At 39.7% G+C, this 25,907-nt stretch overlaps 1 protein-coding gene across 3 annotated transcripts in view; it reads right to left on the bottom strand.

Moving 5' to 3' along the window:
• Nucleotides 1–25,193, bottom strand: part of pcdh10a (protocadherin 10a) — a 35,960-nt gene extending 10,767 nt beyond the window's left edge. For all 3 annotated transcript variants that reach the window (XM_030140001.1, XM_030140045.1, XM_030139918.1), the window contains exons 1-3: nt 22,078–25,193; nt 20,754–20,812; nt 19,993–20,099 (exon numbers count right to left, since the gene is read on the bottom strand). In XM_030140001.1, the coding sequence (XP_029995861.1) occupies nt 19,993–20,099; nt 20,754–20,812; nt 22,078–24,624 (2,713 nt within the window). In that variant the 5' untranslated portion in view covers nt 24,625–25,193. The remainder of the gene's footprint in view (nt 1–19,992; nt 20,100–20,753; nt 20,813–22,077) is intronic.
• Between the last annotated feature and the right edge of the window lie 714 nt (nt 25,194–25,907).

Raw genomic sequence — 25,907 nt, 5'->3', positions numbered from 1 at the left:
TATGAGTCGCAGATTTCACATAAAGAGACAGCAGGCGGGAGAAGCCGAAAGACACAGCAGTAACCATAAGGAAGGAGAGGGGAGACCCGGGCCTCGCAGATGGGAAGGGCAACGGCCAAAAAAAAAATATGACGGGGAGACCCAGTCTTTGCAGGAGGAGGAGAGATATGGAGAGACAAGGACATTTACCGACCAGAAACATCATGACATTTATCTAACGCCACAGCAGAGGACTCGTTTTAAAAAAAAAAATGTTTCTCCTCATCTTACTATACAGGGTAATTGCAGACCGGAGCGTATCACAGCAACCACTGAAAATGAGGTTTACTTTAAGAAGCAAACGTTCAAGCAAACATTTTCAATGTGCCTGCGAGCCAGTCTGACAGAGACGCCCACAAATTTCAACACCTCAGCTGCAGCCCGTACCTCACATCACCATCATCTTTTCTCCAGAAGAGACTTTACTGAACATGTTAATATGTGTTACACATACGATACCGTGCAAAAGTCACAGGCTGCCTTTAGCTTTGTTGTTTTTCCAGGGTTCTAATGATCGTACGTCTCTTATTTTCAGTCTCTACAACAAGAAAATGCAAGAAATGTCTGCATGTATTAAAACACAAAAAACAATCATAAAAATCAATATTTGATGTGTCCTCTATTTGGATTTAATACATCTTGAGTTTTCTATTTGACTCTTTGGTGGTTATCTTGTGATATGTGACTCCAAAAGTCATGCAGAACAACCATTTGATTTGTCGTTTATTCTCCTCTCTGTGCAGATGACTCCATAAAATACAGAATAATAATAATAATAATAATAATAATAATAATAATAATAATAATAATAATAATAAAAAGTATATTTTTCATATTTTTTCTGAAATTTCTCTTGTTTTTAGTGATATTTACATATTTCCTGTAAATTTAACGTGTGCATGTAATGATATAATAATATTATGGTGTAATAATATAATGTTTGCTGTGGTTTTATATAGTTATTGAATGTGTGGTATACTGCTGTGACACTGTAATTTCCCAGTTTGGGATAAATAAAGTCCATCCATCCATCCATCCATCCATCCATCCATCCATCCATCTATCTATGTAGAGATAGAGAACTTTACTAAAACAACAAACCTGGTGGTGGCCCAGGTTTCGACAGCCATTTCTTTTTTTAAGTTCTTTTTTTTTTTCTGGCCCTAATTTATTATTGGATTTAATTGGACAATTGGATGTATCTCATGTCACTTTGAGGCTCAGTGTTGAAACTCTGTACATCACTGGGAGTTTTTTTGGGAGTCACATTGCATGAAAGAGGATGGATACAGCTTCATTTGTAGGAAATATGTTTTATTGGTTGTAAATGGTCTCAGAGTAACAGCTGCTTTGAAAGAAAAATGTTGAATATTTCCTCTTGCCAATCAAATGATTACACCATTGTTAGACTGAAAAATCTAAAAAAAAAAAAAAAAAAAAAAAATCTGAAAAACTAAATTGCGATTTTGTAAACACCACAGCAGGTATCAACATACTGATAGAGCCCATTACAGTCTGAAGACTCCTGAACTGTTCACTGTTCAGACTGCAGGCAAATGTGGCCCAAATCCCATTTTTTTACCCATATGTGACCTGTATCCGATCTGTTGAAGACAGTTTGAAAAGCACAAATCTGATTTTTTTCATTTCCAACCCAGGCCACTTTCATATGTGGTCCTAAATCCAGTACGTAGCTGATATTTTGCAATGCGTCTTCAGTCTGAACGGTCAGGTCGCATTTATCCCACCTTTATGTCACTGAAATATAACAAATGTCATAATTCTGCGTCCCAGGAGGATGAGCGGCAGGAAAAATATTTTTACTTTTATAAAAACAGTGCATGCCTGCGTGGTTACATTTATGTCAGGACCTCTTTTGCGCATGCAGGTCACTTCCGGGTCGCATTCAGTTCATATTCAAAACTGATAGAAGTCGCATTAAATGTGTAATATGAACGAGTATACAAAAAAAAAAATCAGATTTCACCAAAAAATCCGAATTGTGTCTTAAGACCTGCTGTCTGTGCCTACACTAAAGTAGTTATGCTCTAAAGATGGGGAGGGTTTGATTATGTTTAAATAGCTTTCCTATTGTAAATGAATGAACTTTTTGTTGCTATGGCTACTGGGACCAAGACGAAAAGTCATGGCCCACTCACACCCTTCACATTTATTTTACACATTTTACTCTGTGGGTAGTGTGTATCTTTAAAGCTGCGGGAGACTTTCGTGACCAATTTTTCATCAAATCTGTAAAACCTCAGTCATAGCCTAAGTGTCACGAATCTGTAAGTCTTTCTGTAATTACTCACCTGAATCTCTTGCATCACGGTGAACAATTTCTAAGTGTACTCCACCATAAACAAACCATGTGTTTACAAACAGAGCCAGGAGGTAACTCTGGTATCTTCGGAATTTTGTCGCGACATGCATTGTGGGAAACAGAGGTTCGCGCAGCTGCCTGATAGAAGCAGCTGCTACAGACACAACACGGAAACGGCAGGAGCTCCCTTCCCTCTATGCATATTCCTCCAGCTGTTTCCATGTCGTGTTTGTGTCACCCGTATATTATCATATGGTTGTGGTGTCGCTGCCGCTGTCAGGTGGCTGCACGATCCTCCCTTTCCCACATTGTTAGTTGCGACAAAACCGAAGATTGTAAACACATGATTTGTTTATGGTGGATGGCACTTCGAAATTGTTCACCAAATGCAAGAGATTCAGGTGAGTAATCAAAGAAAGACTTACAGATTTGTGACACTTAGGCTATGACTGGCTTACAGATTTGATGAAAAATTGGTCACAAACGTCTCCCGCACCTTTAAAGGCACACACTACCCATGGCCAAATTAACCCATAAAGACGCTAACAGCCACTGGTGACCAAAACCATCTACTGATCTAAACTGTTTAATACCTGTTCAGCCACTAATCCTGTCAATACATGTAAATAATTGATATAAAATGCAGTTTTTCATCTTTTCATGGTCATCAGATATGACCCATTTGGATGTTCAGAGGCTCCGTAGTAAACATGGAAACACCGTCATCTTCTACAACATTGATTCGCCAGTAAAATCCATGGAGTTGGATCAATGACAGTGAATGGAAACACTTGGGTTATTGTAGAAAAAGACATGTTTTCTTCATTTTTCTCTGTTTCAGATATTATGACAATCAACTTTAATCTGAATTTTTATGAACATCTACATGATAAGTAAATTAAATATGGGAAAATACCTGATTTTCATTGGAAAAATGCAAAATACAGAGGAGAATATTATAATAAATAGTGATAAATCGCTTAAGAATGGTTAAATAGAGAGAAAAATTCATTTGGGAACAGACACTAAAATAGCACTGGGTCTTTATAGGTTAATGTGGTAGAAGGAGAAGAAGAAGCAGAGTAATAAACACACCAAATATTAATAAGTGTCTGCTTTCACTTTTGCATATGAGACACATAATAAATCCAGCAAACATGACACTGAGATGTACAAAACTGCTTAAACCCTAATAGAGTCAAATATCTACCTTTCTCATAAATCAACATCCTGATGGGAAACCATTCTCAGATATTTGAAACTTTAACCGAAAGAAAACAGGGATCGGGGGAAATTTGCTGCACAATACGGGCTGACAGCTTCATTCCTTTGTGTTTTATTTAACATATCATGTTTGATTAAGTAAGTTTTAAATAAGTGAGCTGTCTGTTCTGTCGCACAGAATCAGTAGCAGTCAGTGCTTTCACTGCCAAGGGGATCTTTTTTTTTTTTGTTTTTTTTTTTTTCCACCTAACTATGTGCTGGCTATGGGTCAGTGGGTGCTCTGTGCTCATGGACGGATACAGAGGAGAACCAAACAAGTCATCTCAACATTCAGAGGAGAAACCGTGCCAGAGAGCTGCATGCAAAAACTCTCTATGCCATTACTGTAAATGCTAAGTTATACATTTGAATGCTGTTTACCTACATTTAGCCTCTAGTTCACCTCTGAAAAGAATGCATTTTTATGTCGTCTTAAAGGCTTGAGGCCTATAAATCATGGTATTTCTCTTAATTCCCACGTTACAGTTAACCTTTAGTCTTTTAATGCACCTCTTGCAAATTAATTTCCCCTCTGACACATGAGAGTATTGACCTCAGACCCTAAAGATTTATCTATGCCGGCGCACAGATATAAAAGCCGTTATTTCCCACAATGCATGTGCTTCTTAATGTACAGATCTTTAAGCAAATCAGCAAATATTAAAAAAAAAAAAGAGCAAAATGAAACATACCTGCAACTGTGCACAAAATATGAACATAAGATTGCAGTTAATGTCGGAGGATTAGAACAGAAAGCTCAGTTGCATTCTTATTTCTCGTATCGCAGTATATTATTAAGCTGGGACAAGGCTGGATTGTACTCCGGAGATGATGTGTAAATATAGTCTGCTGCTCGCTGCATATCAGGTTTGCAGAAACTCTTGTCACAAGCTCCAAACTACTCTGTGACTGACTTTTTTTTTTTTTTTTTTTTTTGCCTGTAGGCTCACTCGCTTTAAAAAAAAAAACACATCAACACATATGATTGCAAACACACACGCACGCTTAAAAATACCCTCATACGCTGAAATATGTAAATGCACGCACAAGTAAAAAGCAGACAGACAGACAGGCCGTGCTCGCATGACACCCACTGGCTGCTGATCCTCGTGAAGCACCTTTTTCTTCCGCGGGCAGGAAGCAAAACAACAACCAAAACAGTGAGTGGCAATGACAGGCCCTGCCAGCAGCCCCGTCTCTCATTGTGACCTCATCAGGCAGCGAGACATAACACGCAAAACCACTCACACGAACACACACACACACACACACACACACACACACGTACAGGCCTAAGCATGGGAATGACGCTACACAATGCAAACACAATCTACTAGCTCATAAAGCAATTAGCACTTCATTTCCTTTTTTTTTTTTTTTCTTTTCTCATTACATCTCTGCATGTTCCTGAAATCCCACATCGGTGTGATTTGACTAATTGCACAGCCTGACATACAGTACAGCCAGCGACTGGGAACAGGGAGACGAATGAAAACAAATCCTGGGAAAGCAGGAGCTGTGTGTTTGAGTACACTACTGTGGCTGTATCTGCTGCGCGCAGGTTTTGCCAGTCGCACCCACTCGTCTGTCTCCGTCCTTTCTATCTCTATTAGTCCCTCTGTGTCTCTCCTTCCCTCTCTTTCTGAGTCTTCGCCTCTCATTTATTTGCCTCGCATTTAATCCTCTCTGCCCATTTTTCTCCCTCTCCCTCATATCGTCTTTCTCTAAAATACACTCTCTGTCCCTGCAGGTAGACAGAAGAAAGGGGGGGGGTGGAAGGAGGGGGGTGTCTTCTATCCCTTCTATCCATACCTTTTGCTTTTCGTCTTGTCTTCCACTGTTCCAGAGAGAATACAGACACAAAAATGTCAATATTTGGACAGCAGCTTCTCCGGGACTGCAGGGGAGTAACATAGCTTCCTTTACAAGACTTGGCCGGTGAGGCTGTGATGAGTAAACCGGAGACCTCCCAGGACCAAAACAGTGCAAGATGGCTCCCACCGTATCCAGTAAATGACAGACAGAGACAGAGTTCAAAAGACAGCGAGATGGCAGCGACCACTTCTGATCTCCCATGGCAAACGGTGTGGAAATGAACAGCTGAGATGGCCTCTTGCCCAACAGAGTCCGTTTGATTAATATCACCACTTACATATTGTAAGAGCGATGGTTGTGGATGACCGCTGCTTATTATCTGCGGTTTGTATGCTTTCCCTTCACTGCGTGTGCTCTTTGATCGCAACGAGATGAGGTGCAGCTTTACAGGAGTGATCGCATTATTATTATTATTACAACAGCTTAGGTCTTCTTTTCATAGTTGTGCTGACATGTCAGAACACACTTTTTTAACTACAACAAAGTCTGACAAATGCAATGAGTGTTATATACACGTTCTATTCGCCCTGTGTCCTTGGAAATGTTTTATGGCGCTGTATCTGTCTACAACCCGATGTTAAGGGCCTATTTCACAATGGTCCAACCCTTGTTTCTGTTCCAAATAGGTTTGTAAAGCAACGTGATGTCATGACTCGAGTAAATATACATGCCACTTTTAATTGGCGTGTTATCTGTACGCATTATAAGCTTTCCACATGTGTATTCAAGCTGAATCAATGTGTCAAATACCATGCACTGAGGGTTAGGGGTCAGGGTTATGTGAACTGGAGATCTTGGCATAAATTGAGATGCGATCAAATGGCGATGAATAACACACGACAGGTCGAAAATGCGTGTATATATATATATATATATATATATATGCTGCAAAAATCAAAATCTTACCAAGTGTATTTTTCTCATTTCTAGTCAAAATATCTCATTACTCTTAAAATAAGACATAATCACCTAAAGAGTAACTTTCAATAAGATATAAGAACTTATTTTTAGACAAATCTTATTTCAAGAAATCTTAACAAGATAATTTTCACTTGTTCCACTGGCAGATTTTTTTTTGTTGCTCTAATTAAGCAAAAAAAAATCTTGTATTGAGCAAAAAAAATCTGCCGATGGAATAAGTGAAAATTATCTTAGTAAGATTTCTTGAAATAAGATTTTCAAGATCTATCGTCTAAAAATAAGTTCTTATATCTCACTTAAAAGTTACTCTTTAGGTGATTATGTCTTATTTTAAATGTGATGACATATTTTGACTAGAAATGAGAAAAATACACTTGGTAAGATTTAGATTTTTGCAATGTAACACGCCAAATGCCATAAGAACTGATGTAACATACAACGCCATTTATTGAGATCAGTCTATGTAAATATATCTGACTGCTTGTGTTTTGTTTTGTTTTGTTTTTTGACAAGACATACTTCTTTTCTGAAATATGAGGAGATGTAAGCAATTATCCAAAAGGTACTGTTTCCATTAATGTTCCAACTGATGGCTATGATCCAAAAGCTCCGAGAACAAGAAGTTTACTTGATTTATTTTTCTGACAGCCTTTTTTACTTCTTCATCCATCATTTTGAGACAAATATCTGTACTTTTTGCTCTTTATACTTTTACAACAGACCCAGTTTAATGCATTTGAAGGGCTCATGATCATTGCTTCTTTTTATTTTGCTTAATTTTGTGCCTTCTACATCTGGCTTCAACTTAAATGAATGGAACAGGTACACAGTAAAGACAACTCTTTGGTGTTTCCTTGGTGACGGACTTATCACACTTGACAAAAGTAACAAGTAAAAAGACAACATAGAATATATAACAAAATGAAATTATTAAGCTTTTAGTCTCTTATTTTGAAATCGGGTGTTTACATTGTTTTGGGATAAAAATGATGTAACAGGATGAAAAATTTCTCACTTTAACTTGCTTAAAGGGTAAAGAAGCTCAGTCAAAAGTTGAATGTACATTACATTGAACACACACCTCTTTACTTTCTACTTCTTACATTTTCATTAATTTCAATGAATTGGAGGGAAATCATACGTTGTATTGTTCAACATTTTATGTTGCTTCAAATCACAACATTAAGACCTATTTCAACCAGAATGAATAAAACAATAACACACAGAGCAAAGCATTCATCATCCATAAGGTGGGGCGCCGCTAGCAATTGTGGGCCCCATGAAAGGTTAACGTTGTGGGCCCTTCACAAAATAAAAGTATCTGTAAATTTGTTGTGGGGGGGGGACCCATGAAAAACATTTTCTGGGTAAAATACCCAGGAAAAAAATATAGTGGGGAAAAAAAAAAACAGGAAAAACATTTTCTGGGGAAAAAACACAAGAAAAAAATATAGTGGGGGGAAAAAAAAACAGGAAAAAAATGTTGGGGGAAATAATCCAGGAAAAAATATGGTGGGAAAAAAAAAAAGGGAAAAAAAATTTGTAAGGAAAAAACAGGAAAAAATTTAGTGGGGGAAAAAAAACACAGGAAAAACATTTTCTGTGGAAAAAACACAAGAAAAAAATATAGTGGGGGGGAAAAAAACCCAGGAAAAAAATGTTGGGGGAAATAATCCAGGAAAAAATATGGTGGGAAAAAAAAAAAAGGGAAAAAAAATTTGTAAGGAAAAAACAGGAAAAAATTTAGTGGGGGAAAAAAAAACACAGGAAAAACATTTTCTGTGGAAAAAAAAACAGGAAAAAATTTAGTGGGGCAAAAAAACTAGAAAAAAAATTTGTAGGAAAAAAAAACAGAAAAAAAAATGTGGGGAAAAAAACAGGAAAAAAATTTAGAGGGAAAATAAAAAAAACAGGAAAAAGACTGTCAGTTTTAAACAGTCCTAAATACCTCACATATCACTAATTGATGACTTTGGGATTATTTAGAACTGTCTTCCTCCCTGGAGTCTCTGTGCTTTATTGCAGGTTTTCCCTGGACTATCTCTGGACCTGCTGCTGTGGTCCTGCCTCTCCTGCCTTCATCGTCATCACTCACTCATCCATATATGGGGTGTGTTCCATAAGTAGCATAACTGACGTGAAACTGAAAGTGAAACCTAACTTCGGACGTCCAACTCCTGGCTTCTACGCCTCCCTTTTACTCCAAAGCTTACATGAAATTTTCACAACTTCTAACCTATATCCACTGGAGCCCCTGGGCATGCTGGGGCCCATGAATTTGTCACGTTTACCCCCCCCCTCCCTTTACAGTGCCCCAGTCCATAAGATAAACAGAATATACAAGATGTAACAAAACAAAAACAGTAAAAGATACAAGGGACAAGAATGAACCTAAACCAGTACACATCTAGGCTCCAAATTTGTGATTTAGAGCTTCATTTATTTGAGACAAAAATGAAATAAACAGATACGAGGATATTAACACTTCGAGTACATTTCAGAGCCTCTTCTTTTTTCATTTTAACTGCAGTAAGAAGTTCAACCAGTACCACTGAATGTATGTACTTTTGCTGCCACTGCAAAATGCCCAAGACATGATGAAACATCCACAAATCTGAAGTAGTTATGTTCTGTGCCATATTAACAGGCAATTACATTAAAGCCATAGCCACAGATGAGATTGCCTCCAGCCTTGACAATCTTGTGGAACATTTAATTTTTTTTACTTTTTTTTTTTTTTTTTATTAATATGAGATACATTGCCACACACACACTGATTACTGTGTGTATCACTCATGGTCAAATCGTCTTTACTACCTGCTCCAGTACTGCATTTCCAAGTCCAATGAGTAGAGGCAATGAGGATACATCTTCTTTTATTTTTCAATGTATTTCTATTATATTCATTTGAAAAGTGTTGCGAGTGGAAAGTAATCACTTTCTATACTGCGCTAGAGTTAGAAACACTTCATTTGCTCTTCAGTGCATTCAGAGCTCAAAGCTTATTCATTACAAGAGGACATTCTCTAAGACTCAATGAGATGTCTCAGTGCCATTTATAAACACAGCTTAGTACATGCAAGTGAATCATCCCTTTTATCTGTCTTAACCATGTTAGGAAGGAGAAGAAAACTGGACAATTTATCTATGAAATCATATTAGATCATGCTTCGTTTTAGGTATAAAAGGGATTTAAAAATGAAATGTCTGCTGGAGTTTAATCAGATGTTTTAGCACAATTTTACCTGATATGATATTGAGTTTTATCTCTATCCACTGAAGTAGTGAGTTTCAAAAAATACAAATTGACTTAAGTTTGTGTCCAGAGTTTTAGGTCCTATTCCTTCGATTCTGGCTTTATAGTTTTTCCTATGAGAACACTCTAAATCACATGTGTCAAACATGTGGCCCGGGGGCCAAAACCAGCCCACCAAAGGTTCCAATCTGGCCCATGAGATGAATATACAAAGTGCAAAATGCAAAAATTACACTGAAGATATTAACAGTCAAGGGCATCAAAGTCAAAAATAATAACATAATAACCTAAAAATAATGACTCCAAATTTTCTTCTTGGTTTAATGTGAAAAAAAGAATATGATATTATGCCTATAAATAATGACAACACCATTTTTTTCTCTTTGATTTATTGCAAAGAACATTAAATTCTGATATCCTTTAACAATAAAATGTCAATAACCTGAACAAATATGATCAACCTGGAATGTCTAAAGAAAAATAAGTGCAATTTTAACAATATTCTGCCTATTTTGTGTCTTGGTAGATCTGATCTGTAATGTACACGAATAAATCAAGTTGAGGCATAATATTGATAACATTGTACTTATTTTTCTCCAGAAATTTCATTTTTTTTCCAGTTATTCACATCTTTTTTGTTTTGGATAGAAATAATTTCATCATTTAATGTTATTTTTTGCACTAAAAAATTTGGAGTTGTCATTATTTATAGGCTTTTATGCTATTATTTTACTGGTCCGGCCCACTGGAGATCAAATTGGGCTGAATGTGGCCCCTGAAAGAAAATGAGTTTGACACCCCTGCTCTAAATGATAACAGTGCCAGCCTTTGGAAATAATGAGTGTTAGGTCCAGCGGGGTGTTATGTCTAATAGGTAGTGACTGAATTACAGAATATTGTGTATGAAAACAGTGTGAAAGCGTGTTCATATTTTTTGTGATCACAGTGTTTTAATGTCAAGACTATTTATTGTCCTTCTTACACCTTATTATTCCACAGTTTAAACCAATTTGAACATGTAAGCAAGTGCTGCAACGATGAATAAATTAGATGTGAACTATTCATCAAATATTTTGATAACTCATTAATTAGTTTAAATGTATTTTTAATGTTTTTATTTGATCAATTTTACACCTCATAGTATCAAGAATATAATATTATCTATCGCACGATATTATGTTTAATTTGTCACAACAGTCATGATAATTTTAGATAAACAATTTATTAACCCTTAGGGGTCCACGGTCATGGCCCCATGACTGAATCACATGACATTTTCAACGTGTCATAGCGTCGGAAGTCGGTCACATAGACCACTGGGGACAATTGCATTCAAAAGTGCACACTTGAAACATTCCCACTTTTTATTTGATGTTGATAGAGCAAATTCAACTAGAGATATGATGGTCTGAAACTGGAGCAAACAAATGTGAGTAAAAATATGAAAATGAGATGGGGGGGTGTTATATTTCTGACCATATCTTAGTCATTTTTTTGTCCTTTTTCAAAACGGAAAAAAACTGGCCAGATCTTCAGATTCTAATCCACAGACTGCATAAGCATTACAGGTAAGGGTGAGAAGGACAGCCACCTGAACCGGATGCAGAAACTGGGGGGGGACCAGAAAAAATGCCTAAATATATGCTTTTATGTCAAATATTTGAGAATAGTTTTAATTTATTACAATTTTAATTTTATATACCTAATATTTGGAACCAATATTCACTTTCAAAGACTTTGAAAAGGTTTGTTAAGCATCTTTGTGTTATTTATGCAATAAATTATATAAATTTTTCAAATCGGATTTTAGATTTTTTTGTGTGTTTTCGTGTTGATATAGTAAATTAAAGTGAAAAAATAATAGACAGATTAGATAGATGAAGTTGTGCTGAAAAAAAAAAAAAAAAACACCAAACATGGGTATAGTAAACATTTCTTTATATAGTATATAAAGGCAAAATCAAAAGTACTCAAAATAGGCTAAGACCCCTAAGAGTTAAAGCTCATAAAGCAGGAATATTCTGTTTTATCATGAAATTATTATACAATCATATAATCACTGGATGTAGCTTTTGTTTTAATCCTCCTATTGTTTTTAACGTCTCTAACTAAATGTTTCCCTAAAACCACTAGTTTCAGCCTCACTAATGCATCTAAAATATAGTTCAACACAGAGGAAGAGCTTCAGTGTAATAATATATAAACAGTTGTAGGATGTCTACATGTTTTGTTTTTTTTTTTTATTCCTTTGGAGTCCTGTTAATGCAACCATCAATTGCAGAATTAGACAATTTATTTTTGGGTGTTTTTTTTTTGTTGTTGTTGTCAAAAGTAAAATTAAGGCAAATTTCAGAGCTAACTGTGTATTTAATGCTGTGTTCACTATTCTTACATCATTATCCCTGTTATAATAACAACTTACCTACAACCACTAGCTCAATAGCTGACAAAATTGAGCTTAAAATGTATCTGTACTGGTCACGTTAACACTATTAATTGTGCTTTGTATGTCACTTATTTACACTTCAGTTGAGTCTTTTAAAAAACATCTTTAGACATTTCTGTTCAAGCAAGCACTTCAAATCCAAACTGACTCAGGGCTGCTGCAACTGATTGCATTTAATGTATTTATCATATTTTAATTGAATTTTAATTGCATTTTGCACTGTAAAGCACTTTGTGACTCCGACTGTGAAAAGTGCTCTATAAATAAAATGTACTTACTTACACTTACAAGCAAGAGAGGCGAAAATTCAAGAAAAAAAAAAAAAAAACAAAATGCGAGAAAGTGCGGGAGGGGGTCTGGTGGACAGTATGTGTATATGTTTGTTTATGTATATATGTGTTTAAGAATTGTGGGGGTGCTGGGGGGAGGGGGGTGTTGCAGCTGCCTTTTTAAGTTGTGAGTTGTTTTGTTTTTTCTTCTTCTGTTTGTCTTTCCTTTTTGTTTCTCTTAGTTTTTTTCTTTTTTGTAAATGTCTGAAAATATGATAGAATCAATAAAAACTTAAATGACAAAAAAAAATCACCATAAATGCACCACACTGGACTTTTTACTATGTGAATTACATGCGTGGACTGAACCTATGGGGAGCAGCCGTTTGTAAGTCGGCCATAAGTGACGTACCTATCGTTGATTCCAGGTGATGAGTGTGAGTAAACAAGTAGCAGTCAGTGAGCAGAATAAGTGGCAAATACGTGTTTGTGCAGCTGTAAGCTTTGCATTCCGCCATTGTCCTACAGACGCAACCCAGTACTGGACAATAATGTGTGATCTTAGCCTGGTGTCTGCTGTACGGCTGGCAGAAACGCGTTCATCTCAGCCCTGGTAATCAGACAATACTTTGAGATTTCATCACTACTGGTGCTGGAACAGCCCATGAAGGAGGCACTGACCATGACTGACTGACGGAGCAGTGACTTAGGACTCACACGTACTTGACATCAGGCTATAATGTAAGTTATTGAACGAAACCGCTAGCACACAGGAAAAAATACTGGGCATTTTTTCCAGAGTCAAAAGTATTTTCCTCAAAAAGACTAAATTTGGCTCATTATTGAGTAAATGTGGTTCTAGATTGAGTTTGGAGAGCTCTACCTAAACAGTAATGTTTAATCTTTTAAGACAGGGACCAAATGTTATTTGAGTAGAGTAAGATTTTTTTCAATTTAAATACTCAGGCAACTTTCCTGTGCATGATACAGGATCTTTTGAGATAGTAATTATTTATTTATTTACAGGGTGGGGAAGCAAAATTTACAATATTTTGAGGCAGGGATTGAAAGACAGTGTATGACCAATTATTTTATTGAAAGTCATGAGAATTTATTTGCCACAAGAAAATGTACATAATAGAAAATGTTTTTATTCTATGTGTCCTCCTTCTTTCTCAATAACTGCCTTCACACGCTTCCTGAAACTTGCACAAATGTTCCTCAAATATTCGGGTGACAACTTCTCCCATTCTTCTTTAATAGTATCTTCCAGACTTTCTCGTAATAGTTTTGCTCATAGTCATTCTCTTCTTTCCATTATAAACAGTCTTTATGGACACTCCAACTATTTTTGAAATCTCCTTTGGTGTGACGAGTGCATTCAGCAAATCACACACTCTTTGACGTTTGCTTTCCTGATTACTCATATGGGCAAAAGTTTCTGAAAAGGTATGGATAATAGTGTTAGGTATGATTATGACATCAATATAATGTTTGGTTTCAAAACAATTGACGTAGTGCCTGCTGAGAAAAAACAACTAAATGTTCATTGTAAATTTTGGTTCCCCACCCTGTATTTATTTATTTATTTATTTATTTATTTATTACCTTTAGTTAACCAGGAAAACCTTACGGAAATTAAAAATCTCTTTTCCAAGAGAGTCCTGGCCAAAACGGGCAGCAGTACATTAAATAGTTACAAACAGACACAAACTTTCATATATCAAAACAAAAACAAGTTTTCAATACATAAAAAAGCACAAAATCAAGTCAAACCTTCCAAAGTCAACTTTCCTAAAAGTGTCCACGAAATGAAGATAAAGTACATCAGACAAAACATCTACAGTCAGATGACTCCGTCTCTAAGTCATATAACATCCCCCTGAAAGTGTCCAGCCAAACCAGATCTTTATGTTTCAGGTCTTTTTGTAGTTCGTTCCAAGTGAATGGAGCCGCAAATCTGAAGGCCTTTTTCCCCTGTTCAGTTCTAACTTTAGGAACAGACAAAAAGAAAAGATCCTGAGAGCAAAGATTATAAGTATCTGTGGTTCTCCGACTGATGTAGGTCAGAAGGTAGGATGGGAGCAGACCTAGAATAGACGTATAAATTAAAAAACACCAGTGACTAAGTCTGTGAGCTGACAAAGAAGACCATCCAACATGAGCATAGAGCAAACAATGAAAATTCACTACAGGTACCCTTTAAAGCGGGGGTCTCAAACATGCAGCCAAATGTGGCCGTCCAAAGGGTCCAATCCAGCTTGTGGGATGAATGTGTGAAATGCAAAAATTACACTGAAGATATTAACAATCATTTTAGTTCAGGTTCCACATATAGACCAATTCAATCTGAAGTGGATCAGTTTGTAAAATACTATCATAATAACCTATAAATACTCACAACTCCAATTTTTTTCTCTGTAAATGTAAACATTTTAATGTAATTTTCCTGTATTTACACTAAAACAAATCATCATTTCACAAAAAAAGTGTATAATCTGAAATGGCGTAAAATACAGGTGTCAAACATGCGGCCCGGGGGCCAAATCCAGCCCGCCAAAGGGTCCAATCTGGCCCGTGGGATGAATTTGTGAAAAACTGCAAAAATTACACTGAAGATATTAACAATCAATGGTGTCTAAATCATTTTAATTCAGGTTCCACATACAGACACATACAGTCCAATTAGATTTCGAGTGGGTCAGACCAGTAAAATATGATCATAATAACCTACAAATAATGACAACCCCACATTTTTTCTTTGTTTTTTGGTGTAAAAAAAGTAAAATTACATGAAAATGTTTCCATTACCAAACAATACTTTAAAAAAAAATGTGAGTAACCTGAACAAATATGAACAAACGGAAATGTCTTAAGAAAAGTAGATGCAATTTTACCAATATTCTGCCTGTTACTAAATGTTTCTTGCACATGTTTAAATGATAAACTGATAAACCGAGATATAATATTGTTAAAACTGCACTTGTTTTTCTTAAGACAATTCGAGTTGTTCATGTTATTCAGATTTTTAAGGAAACTTTGTAGACGTAAACCTGATCATAATAGAATTTTACTTTTTTTTACTGTGATTATTTTACTGGTCTGGTCCACTTGAGATCAAATCGGGCTGAATGTGGCCCCCAAACTAAAATGAGTTTGACACCCCTGCCTTAAGAGAAGTGTAATTTTAACAATATTCTGCCTGTTACTAAATGTGCTTTGCATTTGTAGATCCACTGTGATCTGTAATTATACTGTACATGTGGATATGATCAACTGAAGCATAATGTTGTTAAAATTGTACTTATTTTTCATAAGAAATTGTAGGTTCTTCATGTTATTCACATTGTTTTAGAGGATAGTTTGTAGATGTAAACATTTTCATCATTCAAGGAAAGTCTGGAGTTGACATTATTTACATATTATTATGTTATTATTTTACTTCAGACCAAATTTGTCTGAATGTGGCCCCTGAACTGAAATGACTTTGACACCCATGTTTTAAAGTAATCAGGACCAATAGACAGACAGAGAGATGCATGAACATATTAAAAACGTCCAAATTTTCTAATTCTGACTTTACTCCAGCTTTGCGAAAATAATCTGTGTATCTTTGAGTTGTGGAAAAAACAAGTTATTTGAGAACATCTGAAGCTTTGGCAAACACAGATCAGCTTTCGTTATTATTCATTGACATTTTATGGACCAAACAACTAATGGATAACACTGGTCAACAACAAATTTATTGTTTAAGTTTTTTGAGCTGATTTAGGATAATTTTGGTGTGCTGAATCCAAAAATCACACTAATTGTGCTCAATCAGGTCAACTTTCTGAACTATGCTACATATTGGCTTTTTAACATTTTTGCTTACATTTATGGGCATTTTCACATCATATGATACAAAATTCTTTCATATTTCTTGCAATAAACGAGTTGTGAAGATTTTACTTTTGCCAATTTATGACTAATGTTTTTTTTTAATATTACAGGTGAATGAAATGGCTTCAACTAGAAGATCTTGCAAAAATAAGCCTGACGTATTCTGCTACATCTGCGGTGAATACACCATTGTACCTAACAGGAATCCTGTTAGAAAATGATTTTTTTTTTTCTCTTAAAACCTATTTTGGGTGAGAACTATATAAAAAATCAATGGATAAATTCACAAAAATGTAATCAATTTTGTGAGAAGATCAAATTTTTCAAAATCAAATTAGCAAAAAAACCTGACCTGATTGAGAAAAACAGATGTCATTTTTGGATTTAGCGGTGCAAAATGGTCCTAATTCAGTTGAAAAAACCTAGACAACTTGCAAAAAACATTTTTTGTAACCCAGTGTAATAGGAGAAATAACCAAAAGATGAGTTGACAATAACTGTTAGTCTCAACCTTTTTAGAAATTTCACATGAGCAGATCAGCCTCAGACTATATATCTGTACATAATGGTCGTTGCACAGCGGCCTCCGATGATGTCAGTGTCTAAGGCCGGAGACGACAGCGGTCTCCAAACCCCTGTGTGCTAACTTCCTCTGACAGCTCACTGACATGGGAAACTGCAACCCGGTGCCTGCCACTAATTCATAATCAGCCATCTAATACACCGTTGCCACAGTGATTTAATTGTCCCATTTGTCACGGCTGTTGTTCTCACCACAACAAACGTCATGATAATGATCATTTCCAGCAGCACCCCACCACCACCCACCTCCCCACGCCCCCAGCCCATCGCACACTTCCACAGCTAATCGAACATTTCGCAGATGCCGATTTTCTTTTTTTTTTTCCCTGATGAATATTTTATCCTCTCCTCTCTTTTATCTGTCACCTTCTTTTCAGTTTTGCTTGCTCATTCTCAGGCGCTATCTCCTATTAAGACGATAAGGGAAAATAATGAGGAAACAGTGTCTAATTTGAATGAGGCATCCTAAAAAAAGAGGGTTTGAAGGAGGGAGAAGGTGTGGTAGTCGATCTATAGTGCTTTGGCTCCTGACACAGCAGTGCCTCACTCCAGACATGCTGCTTTCAGAAAAGCCATTTGCCTACTTTTTAAAGGAATCCGGTGATATCCCAGCCTCACAGGCAGTGTCCCTTTGATTTAAAACCACGTCAGGAGACTTATTTTCTAAAGTGTCAGACGAGCGGCCGAGCGGGAAGCTACGGCAGGTGTAGTTGATGATATGCCAACTGGAAATGGTTTTCCCTTGATTTGAAATATTCGGAGGTGCACCAAAAGGGAGTGTGTGTGTGCGCCATGCAGTCCCGTGAGGAAGCCTTGCCTCTAACCCTCCTTTGATAATTGCTATGCAAAGGTTCTAGAAATGAATTACTGATCAGCCGAGTGTTGCAGAGAGCCAACGTGTGGGGGAGACAGAATGAAGGATGAGACCCTGCCACAAGAAGAGAATATGTGTGTGTCAGAAACGCACACACATATGCATAGAAAACATAGTATACAGCCATGCTAAACCCACATGTGTGTATTTACAGTTCTGTGCACAACCATACAAGCTTATGCACACCAAAGCTGCAGAAAGATCTAAAAATAAATGTGGTCTATACATTGTCCTGGCTCAGACCTACGCTGTTTTACTCTCTACTGCCTTTATGCACAAGTGAAGAACATGCACTCAGCATAAAATGCATGCAGGCACACAATACAAACACAAACACAGCCTACAACCCACATGAGACAAGAAGCAGCATCCCTATATTTACACACTCCAACAACCGGTACAGATACATACGCAAATGAGAAATGGAGGCTATATACACCTGGAAGGATGCCAAACATTAGCTACCAGTCGCTCCTCCTAAAGTGAATCTCATTTAAGCTTCTCAGAGCTCTGCCTCTGAGGAGAACTGCTTTTTAATACAGACATCATTACCTATCCTCGTCCTCCTCTTGCACAAACACACAGACACACACCCAAGTGGATTACATACAGGTATCATGTATACGCCTACATATTAATAAAACAGACAAAGATATACCTTTACACACACACACGCCATCTGGTTTTGTTTACAGAAGTCTGAGAAACTCAAGTGTCTCTCTTTCCAAAATACCAGTCGTGTGATATTACCTCCCATGGAGTGGTAAGCTGTTCCTTTCTAAATCCAACAAGAGGAACAAATGTTGGTTCCTCGTATGAAATACAGGGAACAGCACCAACTGTGTATACTCCCAACGCCAGTGCCAAATGAACACGCTCAGAGCCAGATAAAGCTGAGGAGCTCTGGTTTTATTTGAAGGACACTGATTTTGCAGGAACTGAAGGGTGTAGCATACATGTCAGTCCTGGGAAATGATGTAACATTCCATCTCAGGGGCTTTTTTTTTTTTTTTTTTTTAAATCTCGTAGCACTTCAAAAACAGCCAAAATCCTCCTGAGCGTCTTTAGATATTCATAGATCATATTCTTTCTGATCGAAGACTTCCAACGCCAATGCTCGTACAAACATTTTATATTATCTGTTCTTGATAGACTAAGAAAAAAAAAAAAAGATCTTTAGATTTCCTCCAGCTCTGCACTCATTTCAGTCGCACCCCATCTGACCTGTTTCATCAGCGAGGCCAGAAGTGACACTTAACAGCCCTGCATATCAGCTCTGTATTTACGCTGGGTTCATTAATAATGTCAAAGACCATGGAGCCTGACGAGGTCCATTCGCTATCCTCCAACACCTATCTAATCCACTCTATTTGTATTCCTAGCACTGAGATGATATTTGGCAGCCTCTGGTCTAGACAGAGGTCTTGCACGAGCTATGTGGAACAATCCCTCAGAAAGAAAAGGGCAATTCGATATGAAATGAGATTTTGTATTGCTCCACTTTTTGTCTGACTCCACTTTGATCAATAAACAGGTACTAACCTAATAGAATTTGAGAGCGAACAAGGGAAGGCTTATGATAAGACATTGTCTAAAAAAAAACAAAAAAAAACAGCAGAAATATAGGGGTTCTTTTATAATGTCACCATGTATGAGCTTGTGTAAGTGTGAGTTACATTTACTTCGGAGTAGGTTTAAACTTCAGAGCTCCAGATTAGCAAAAAGAAAGCAAAGGCTGCTAATGTGTTTGATCAGTTGAGTCTATAACCAACATCTGCAGCACAACACACTGACTGCCAGGCGATTCATACAGCTGATTGAAATGCATCTCATTACATCAATTTAACTTCCATGGTTTTTCCTTTCACTTGAGTGGACCTATTGATTTGTGCCACTACAGGACTCACGCTGCCTCGGTGGGAGTCGCTGTCCTTTCAGCACCACTCGGTTAAACAGCACTTGTGAAAAAGAGGCTAGAGGGAAAGAGAAGGAGATTTCCCCCAAATTTCCCTCCCTTCTGTATGGATTTGACATAAAACCAACACCTCTGGGGCTGTTCGTTCCAGCAAGCCAGCAATCCAGTGGCTGGAGCCTTCACACACTCAAATTAAGGAAATTAAAAGTCACCGGTCCGCACCAACAATTCAGCATTATCCCCATTCACAACTGCAAACACACACACTATTGAAAAGAATGAGGAAGGAGGAATCGAGGGAGGGGTGTCAGCGCTGAAATGTGATTATGTGATGTGAGGGAACTCACCGGCCGAATGGCCCCGGTTGGTGGCATCGTGGTCACTGTCACCCTGTTCACTGTCGCCATGACCACTGTCTTTGGAGCTGACAATGTCTGCTTCTTGAAATGCCGAACTGAAAGAAGTAGCGAAGTGAAAGTAGGAAGAGGGAGAAAGAAAAGTATGGTGGAAGAAAAAATATATTAAAGGAGGCAGAGACAGACGGAACATATTAGGAAAAGGACAATGAATTAGGAGGAGGAGGATTAAATGAGGGAGAGGAGGGAAGAGAGAGAGAGAGAGAGAAGGGGGAAAGCAGGGAGAATCAGAAATCAACACCATATTAATGCAGTCACAGTGGCCGTCAAGAGTCCAAATTGGATGTTACACATGGCATGTAATGAAATCCAGCGCAAGAGCCCTAATAGGCAGTGCACTGTCAGTTATGGGACTGATGCCAAATTGAAGATGAACGTTATGGATACATTGGGAACCATGTAGCCTCTCAAAGCCACAATTAACGACGTGGAATATACAGGATTCACACTGATGGGTCCAATATTCAATTTTATAGATATTTGAATAGACCGTGGATCCACAAGGCCTATTGGGTGTTATAGGTCCTCTGTTGGGGGATGCACATTAGTAATAATGTGATGTGTTTATGAGAGAGTGATTCAGAGGTTTGTGTGTGTGTGTGTGTGTGTGTGTGTGTGTGTGTGTGTGTGTGTGTGTGTGCGTGCGTGCGTGTGTGTGTGTGCGTGTGTGCGCGCGTGTTTGTTTGTTCTACCTGTTGACACGTCTGGGTCTGTCCACCAGATAGCTGAGCTCTGCTCGTTGGTGTTTAGTCTGGAAACAGAAACGAATTCAGTTACTTTTCATCTAAAGTAATAAACACGTTTAATTCAGATAAATATATGAAGGGGATTCTGTTTTGATCAGAGCTGTGGGAGAAACAGGTAACAGACCATAAATCCATTAGTGCACACTGTAGCTGTCATCGTGTAATTCTGTCAGAACAGTAGTTATGCAGTGGCAGCGTGAGGCGGGGTACCACTGGTGCGCGTACCCACTTAGTGAGTGAGTGGACGAGAGCAGGAGAGAGTGGGTTAGGGGAGGCGATTGAATGCGTAAATGATTGAGCCGCACGATGCTCAAACTGAACAACCTTTGTTCGCGGTGCCGCCGTGCTGGGTCGTGCGCGGAATACTTAACGCACAGCAAAGGCAAGGCTGTGACTGGCTGTCTGGCAAAGCTCCAGCCACATCGCAATCAACAAAAAGCCTCAACTCCACAGCTCCCTGAGCGGAACGCACAGGCTGAAAACAAAACAGGGCGCACAGCCACTTGCCGCCTCCTCTTTTTATGATATTTGCAACCCAAAGTGTACAACCTGCTCAGGCAGAAAAGTGGAAGGTTCCGGTTCAATTCACTCAAATATTGTTACTGAACAACTCTGACGTTAGTTAATGCATCATGTCTGTTTCTCTGTGATGACTGATGGCGACAGAGGATTTTACCAAGAATGCCGAGTCTTGCCACAGTTACGCACATGTCCCAATATTGGAGATAGTGTTTTTTTGTTTTTGTTTTTTTTCCCTTTTATTATTTTCTTCAAAATAAAAACAAATCTGCTCGTGCGTTTGCGCGCACCGGTGTTAGACTATCCAGATTAAACCAGTGCTACATTTCAATTTCCAATTTGGTTTCCTGCTCGCAAACTTATCTGCGTTAATCTTTTTTTTTCTCCATATCTTTCAAAGCAGCCAATTGCGCATGATACACAGGCGGATCTGACTCTGTTTTAAATAAAACTTAAAGGCCACATGAGATTTAACTACTGACATATCCAATCGTTATTACGCATGACAATGATTAAAGGCCACTGAGCAGAACAGCCACGTCAATAACATATACCATTTCCACTCTGTTGGAGACTTTAGCTGCGCATGACCTGAATGAATAACATGCATTGACATGAAACAGACACGGCTGTTGATCTTTCAACTTTGGTTAACCCTCAGAACAGCGGTTTGAACCATTCCTTAGGACTCCTAATACTCGTGTCGGTAGGTAAATTGGGCCCTTGGGGAGCTGGTTCAGGCTTCTCTTACCTCATTAGAGAGAATACTGCCATTGGATATGATGTCCGGTTGTTGGTCGCTGTAACCCGTGACTATGGCGCCGCAGGGGTTGGTGTGATCCGTGTCCGTGCTGCGGGAGGGGCTGCACGGTTTGAGGAACATCAGATCTGTTTTGGCGGACTCCGGTGTCAGACACACCTGGTAGCAGTAGGAGTTCTGGTTCTGATGGTGATGGGAGCCGAAGCCCCCACCTACACCGCCCACACCAGACTCCTCCACGGGCACCTGTCCCACGGGTCCAACCCCTGATGTCACGTTGGTGCTCTGAACTAACATAATGTCTGATTTACTCAGCTTTTTCTGTTTCCGGCCCCGGGCCTGCCGGCTACAGCAGGAGCCGCAGCAGAGGCAGCAGTCACCGGCCAGCAGGCACGTGTACAGGTTGAGCTTCTTGTCCTTTTGGCAACGCACGGCCAGCACGATCATGGCCAGAAGAAAGACGAAGGAAACGGAGCCCAGGGCTATGATCAGAATGAGGGTGAGGTCAAGGGAGGTCTCCTTTGCCTTGGAGGCCGAGCCGCGGTCCCCACTGCGGCCTTCAACCACGCTGTCCACTAAGATTACACTCACACTGGCGGAGGAGGAGAGGGGGGGCTGCCCGTGGTCCCTTACTTCTATCAGCAGGTCATAGTAGCCCTGGGGATCCCGTTTGGGTGAGATCCTGCGGGCTGTCCTCAGCTCTCCTGTCCTCCAGTCCATCCGGAACATTCCCATCTCATTACCTCGCAGGATGCTGTAGGACAGCCGCGCGTTCTCTCCATCATCCGCATCCATGGCTACAATGCGCGTCACCAGGTAGCCGGGCTCAGCTGAGCGCGGCAGGTGCTCTTTGGCTGTGCCATTTTTACCGATGGGGGCTATTACAGTGGGTGCGTTGTCGTTTTGATCAACTATGATCACATTTACAGTGGCGTTGGAGAAAAGCTCAGCGGCTCCTGAGTCCTTCGCCTGAACCATGAAGCTAAACTCCTTCAGCTGCTCGTAATCGAATGAGCGCAGCGCGTAAAGGTAGCCGGTCTCCTTGTTTATGGACACATAGGTTTCCACAGACATGCCCTGTATGTCACACTCCAATATGGAGTAGGTAATGAGAGCGTTCTGTCCAATATCAGGGTCCAAAGCGCTCACACCCTGGATGAACGCCCCGGGCACGTTATTCTCAGTCACATACACATCGTACACAGCCTGTTTAAAACGGGGCGCGTTGTCGTTTTCATCGGAGACGTGCACTTTGATGGACTTGCTTGTGGCGAGAGAAGGCTGACCCTTATCTTTGGCCACCACAGTGATGGTGTACGAGTCCGTGCTCTCTCTGTCCAGCGGTCCGTCCGTCACGATGGTGTAGTAGTTTTTAAAAGACGACTTCAGCTTGAAAGGAACGTCTCCCAGTATTTCGCAGCTCATTTGTCCATTTTCACCGGAGTCCCTGTCTGAGACGCTAAAAAGTGCAATCACGGTGCCGGGGGCGTCCTGCTCACTGACGGATTCGGTCACAGTGCTGAAACCGATCTCCGGTGTGTTGTCGTTCACGTCCACGAGTTTGACCAGTACTTTACAGTGCGCAGGGACCGCATTGGCCCCCAGATCTTTAGCCTGGACGTAAATCTGGTGCGTGTTGCTCTCTTCGTAGTCCACCTCCCCCGACACCTCAACTCTACCGGTTCTGGCATCAATACTGAATAAGTCCTTTATCCGCGGAGTGTTGTGGTTGCTGAAAGAATAAACTATTTCCCCGTTTTGTCCCTCGTCCACATCCGTTGCGTTCAGTTGAATGACCAGGGTGCCCACGGGCGAGTTTTCTCGCAGATTTACCGTGTACACAGACTGGTCAAATGTGGGTGCGTTGTCGTTAGAGTCCAGAACTTTCACGACAAGCAGAGCTGTCCCGGTCCGCTGCGGGATGCCTCCATCCACCGCCGTCAGCACGTACCGGTGCACCGCCTGCTGCTCCCGGTCCAGCGGCTTCTCCAGCACCAGCTCTGCGAACTTGTTCCCGTCGCTCTGTGTCTGCACGTCAAGGTAAAAATAGTTATTATTTGTTATGGCATATGTGCTGAGCGCGTTTGTGCCCACGTCAGGGTCGAAGGCATTCTCCACCGGGAAACGGGTCCCGGGTATTGCGCTCTCAGATATCTCCACGGAAATGTCTGTCTCTGGAAAGCTGGGAGGATTGTCATTGATATCCATCACTTCAATTTCCACACGAAAGAGCTCCAACGGGTTCTCAAGAAACACCTCCAGGTGCAATAGGCACGGGATGGTCTGCTTACAGATTTCTTCCCGGTCAATTTTCTCCTTCACTACGAGCGCACCGTTTTCTAAGTTCACCTCCAGATAAGGTGTCCGTGAACTCGCCACCGTCTGGAAACGGCGAGCGGAAAGTTTGGTAATGTCCAGCCCCAAATCCTCTGCAATATTCCCAACCACGGAGCCAGGTTCCTGCTCCTCTGGCACGGAGTAGTGCAGCTGAGAGGCAGCTCCAGCCAGGATGGAGAGCAGGAATACTAACCACATCATCTCCTCTCCCTCTTTCAAAGTGCACTTAAAGATGAAAAAAGAAAATGTTAATTCCTTTTTTTACAAGAAATGAGCATTTCCCATTTCCCCTGTCCGTAGAAAGGCAGTGAAATTAACAGCAACAAGGCTGTCCGATTGTGAAATTCCTCTCCTTTGCCGTGGGTCAGTGGAACATTGTGTCGTTTCAGCTGTGAGAAGCACAGCCATTTGATCCGAGCTTCTCTGTTTTAATCAATTCTGCACAGGTCTGGGAGTTTTGGCGTCAGCGCAAACATTGCAGGCTGGAGCCAGGACGCATAGCCAACACTCCCTGTGCACAAGAACACACTGCCCCTTCACATAAAGTCACAAAACAAAAGAAGAAATTCCACACGAGTAGAAAAAGAAAGCAAAAACTCCCATTTTACGCACGGCCGAAATCAGAACAAAAAATGCAACTTGCAAATAAAAGCAGCTGAATACTAGGACTTTCTCTCTATCTCTCTCAGTGAGGATGTAATCACTGCGCCTAAGCGCTCAAAGCGGATGATGTTCTCAGCTCGGCTTCTGTAAGGCGAGTGTGAGCAGCGGGGTTGGTTTTGCGCACAGCTCCTTTCTCCACCAGCCAATGGTATTCTCAAACACCGGGTGTAATGGCACCTGATTGGGGCTCTGCAACGCCATCCAGAGCTCACATCGGGCCCCTCATAACAAAACCAGTTAAGTGCCGCTGCGCTCCTCTCCTTTCCTCTCCTCTTCTCACCTCTCTCTCTCTTCCAGGCCCAACCTCAGTTGTAGCTAAGAAATATTTTTTTTTTTTTTTTTTTTTTTTTTTTTTTTTTTTTTTTTTACAAATCCAGCGAATTAAGAAAGTCGCGTAATAGTGGATGACAGTTGGAATCTTCGGAACTGTGCGCAGATCATATTACATGTGTCGTGGGAATGTTTCTTGAAAAGTTTAACTTCATACATTTATTATTACCTCTATCAGGATTGTGTTATTTATGTATTTATTTATTTATTTATTTTGTGGTTGTTGTTTTTCTTTTATTTCAGTGTGGCAAAATCCGATACAGCTGCCTCTTGAAAGATCAGAACCCTGGTAAGATTTCCCTTGACGCAATTATATGTCAACACTTTGGGATTAAAGCACCGCTATGAAACAAATGCATGAGTCAGAGTGAAGCAAGGATACCCACAGCCAAAGACCACCGTGGAAAAGAGCCTGCGCAAGTAAAGACAGCCAGTGACGCAACACAGAGCCACGGCCATCCTCTCTCTCTCTCTCTCTCTCTCTCTCTCTC

The sequence above is a fragment of the Sphaeramia orbicularis genome, chromosome 1, assembly GCF_902148855.1.
Source record: "Sphaeramia orbicularis chromosome 1, fSphaOr1.1, whole genome shotgun sequence".
NCBI lineage: Eukaryota > Metazoa > Chordata > Actinopteri > Kurtiformes > Apogonidae > Sphaeramia > Sphaeramia orbicularis.
Note: the sequence above shows the minus strand (reverse complement) of the source record. Positions and strands in the feature narration are given on the sequence as shown.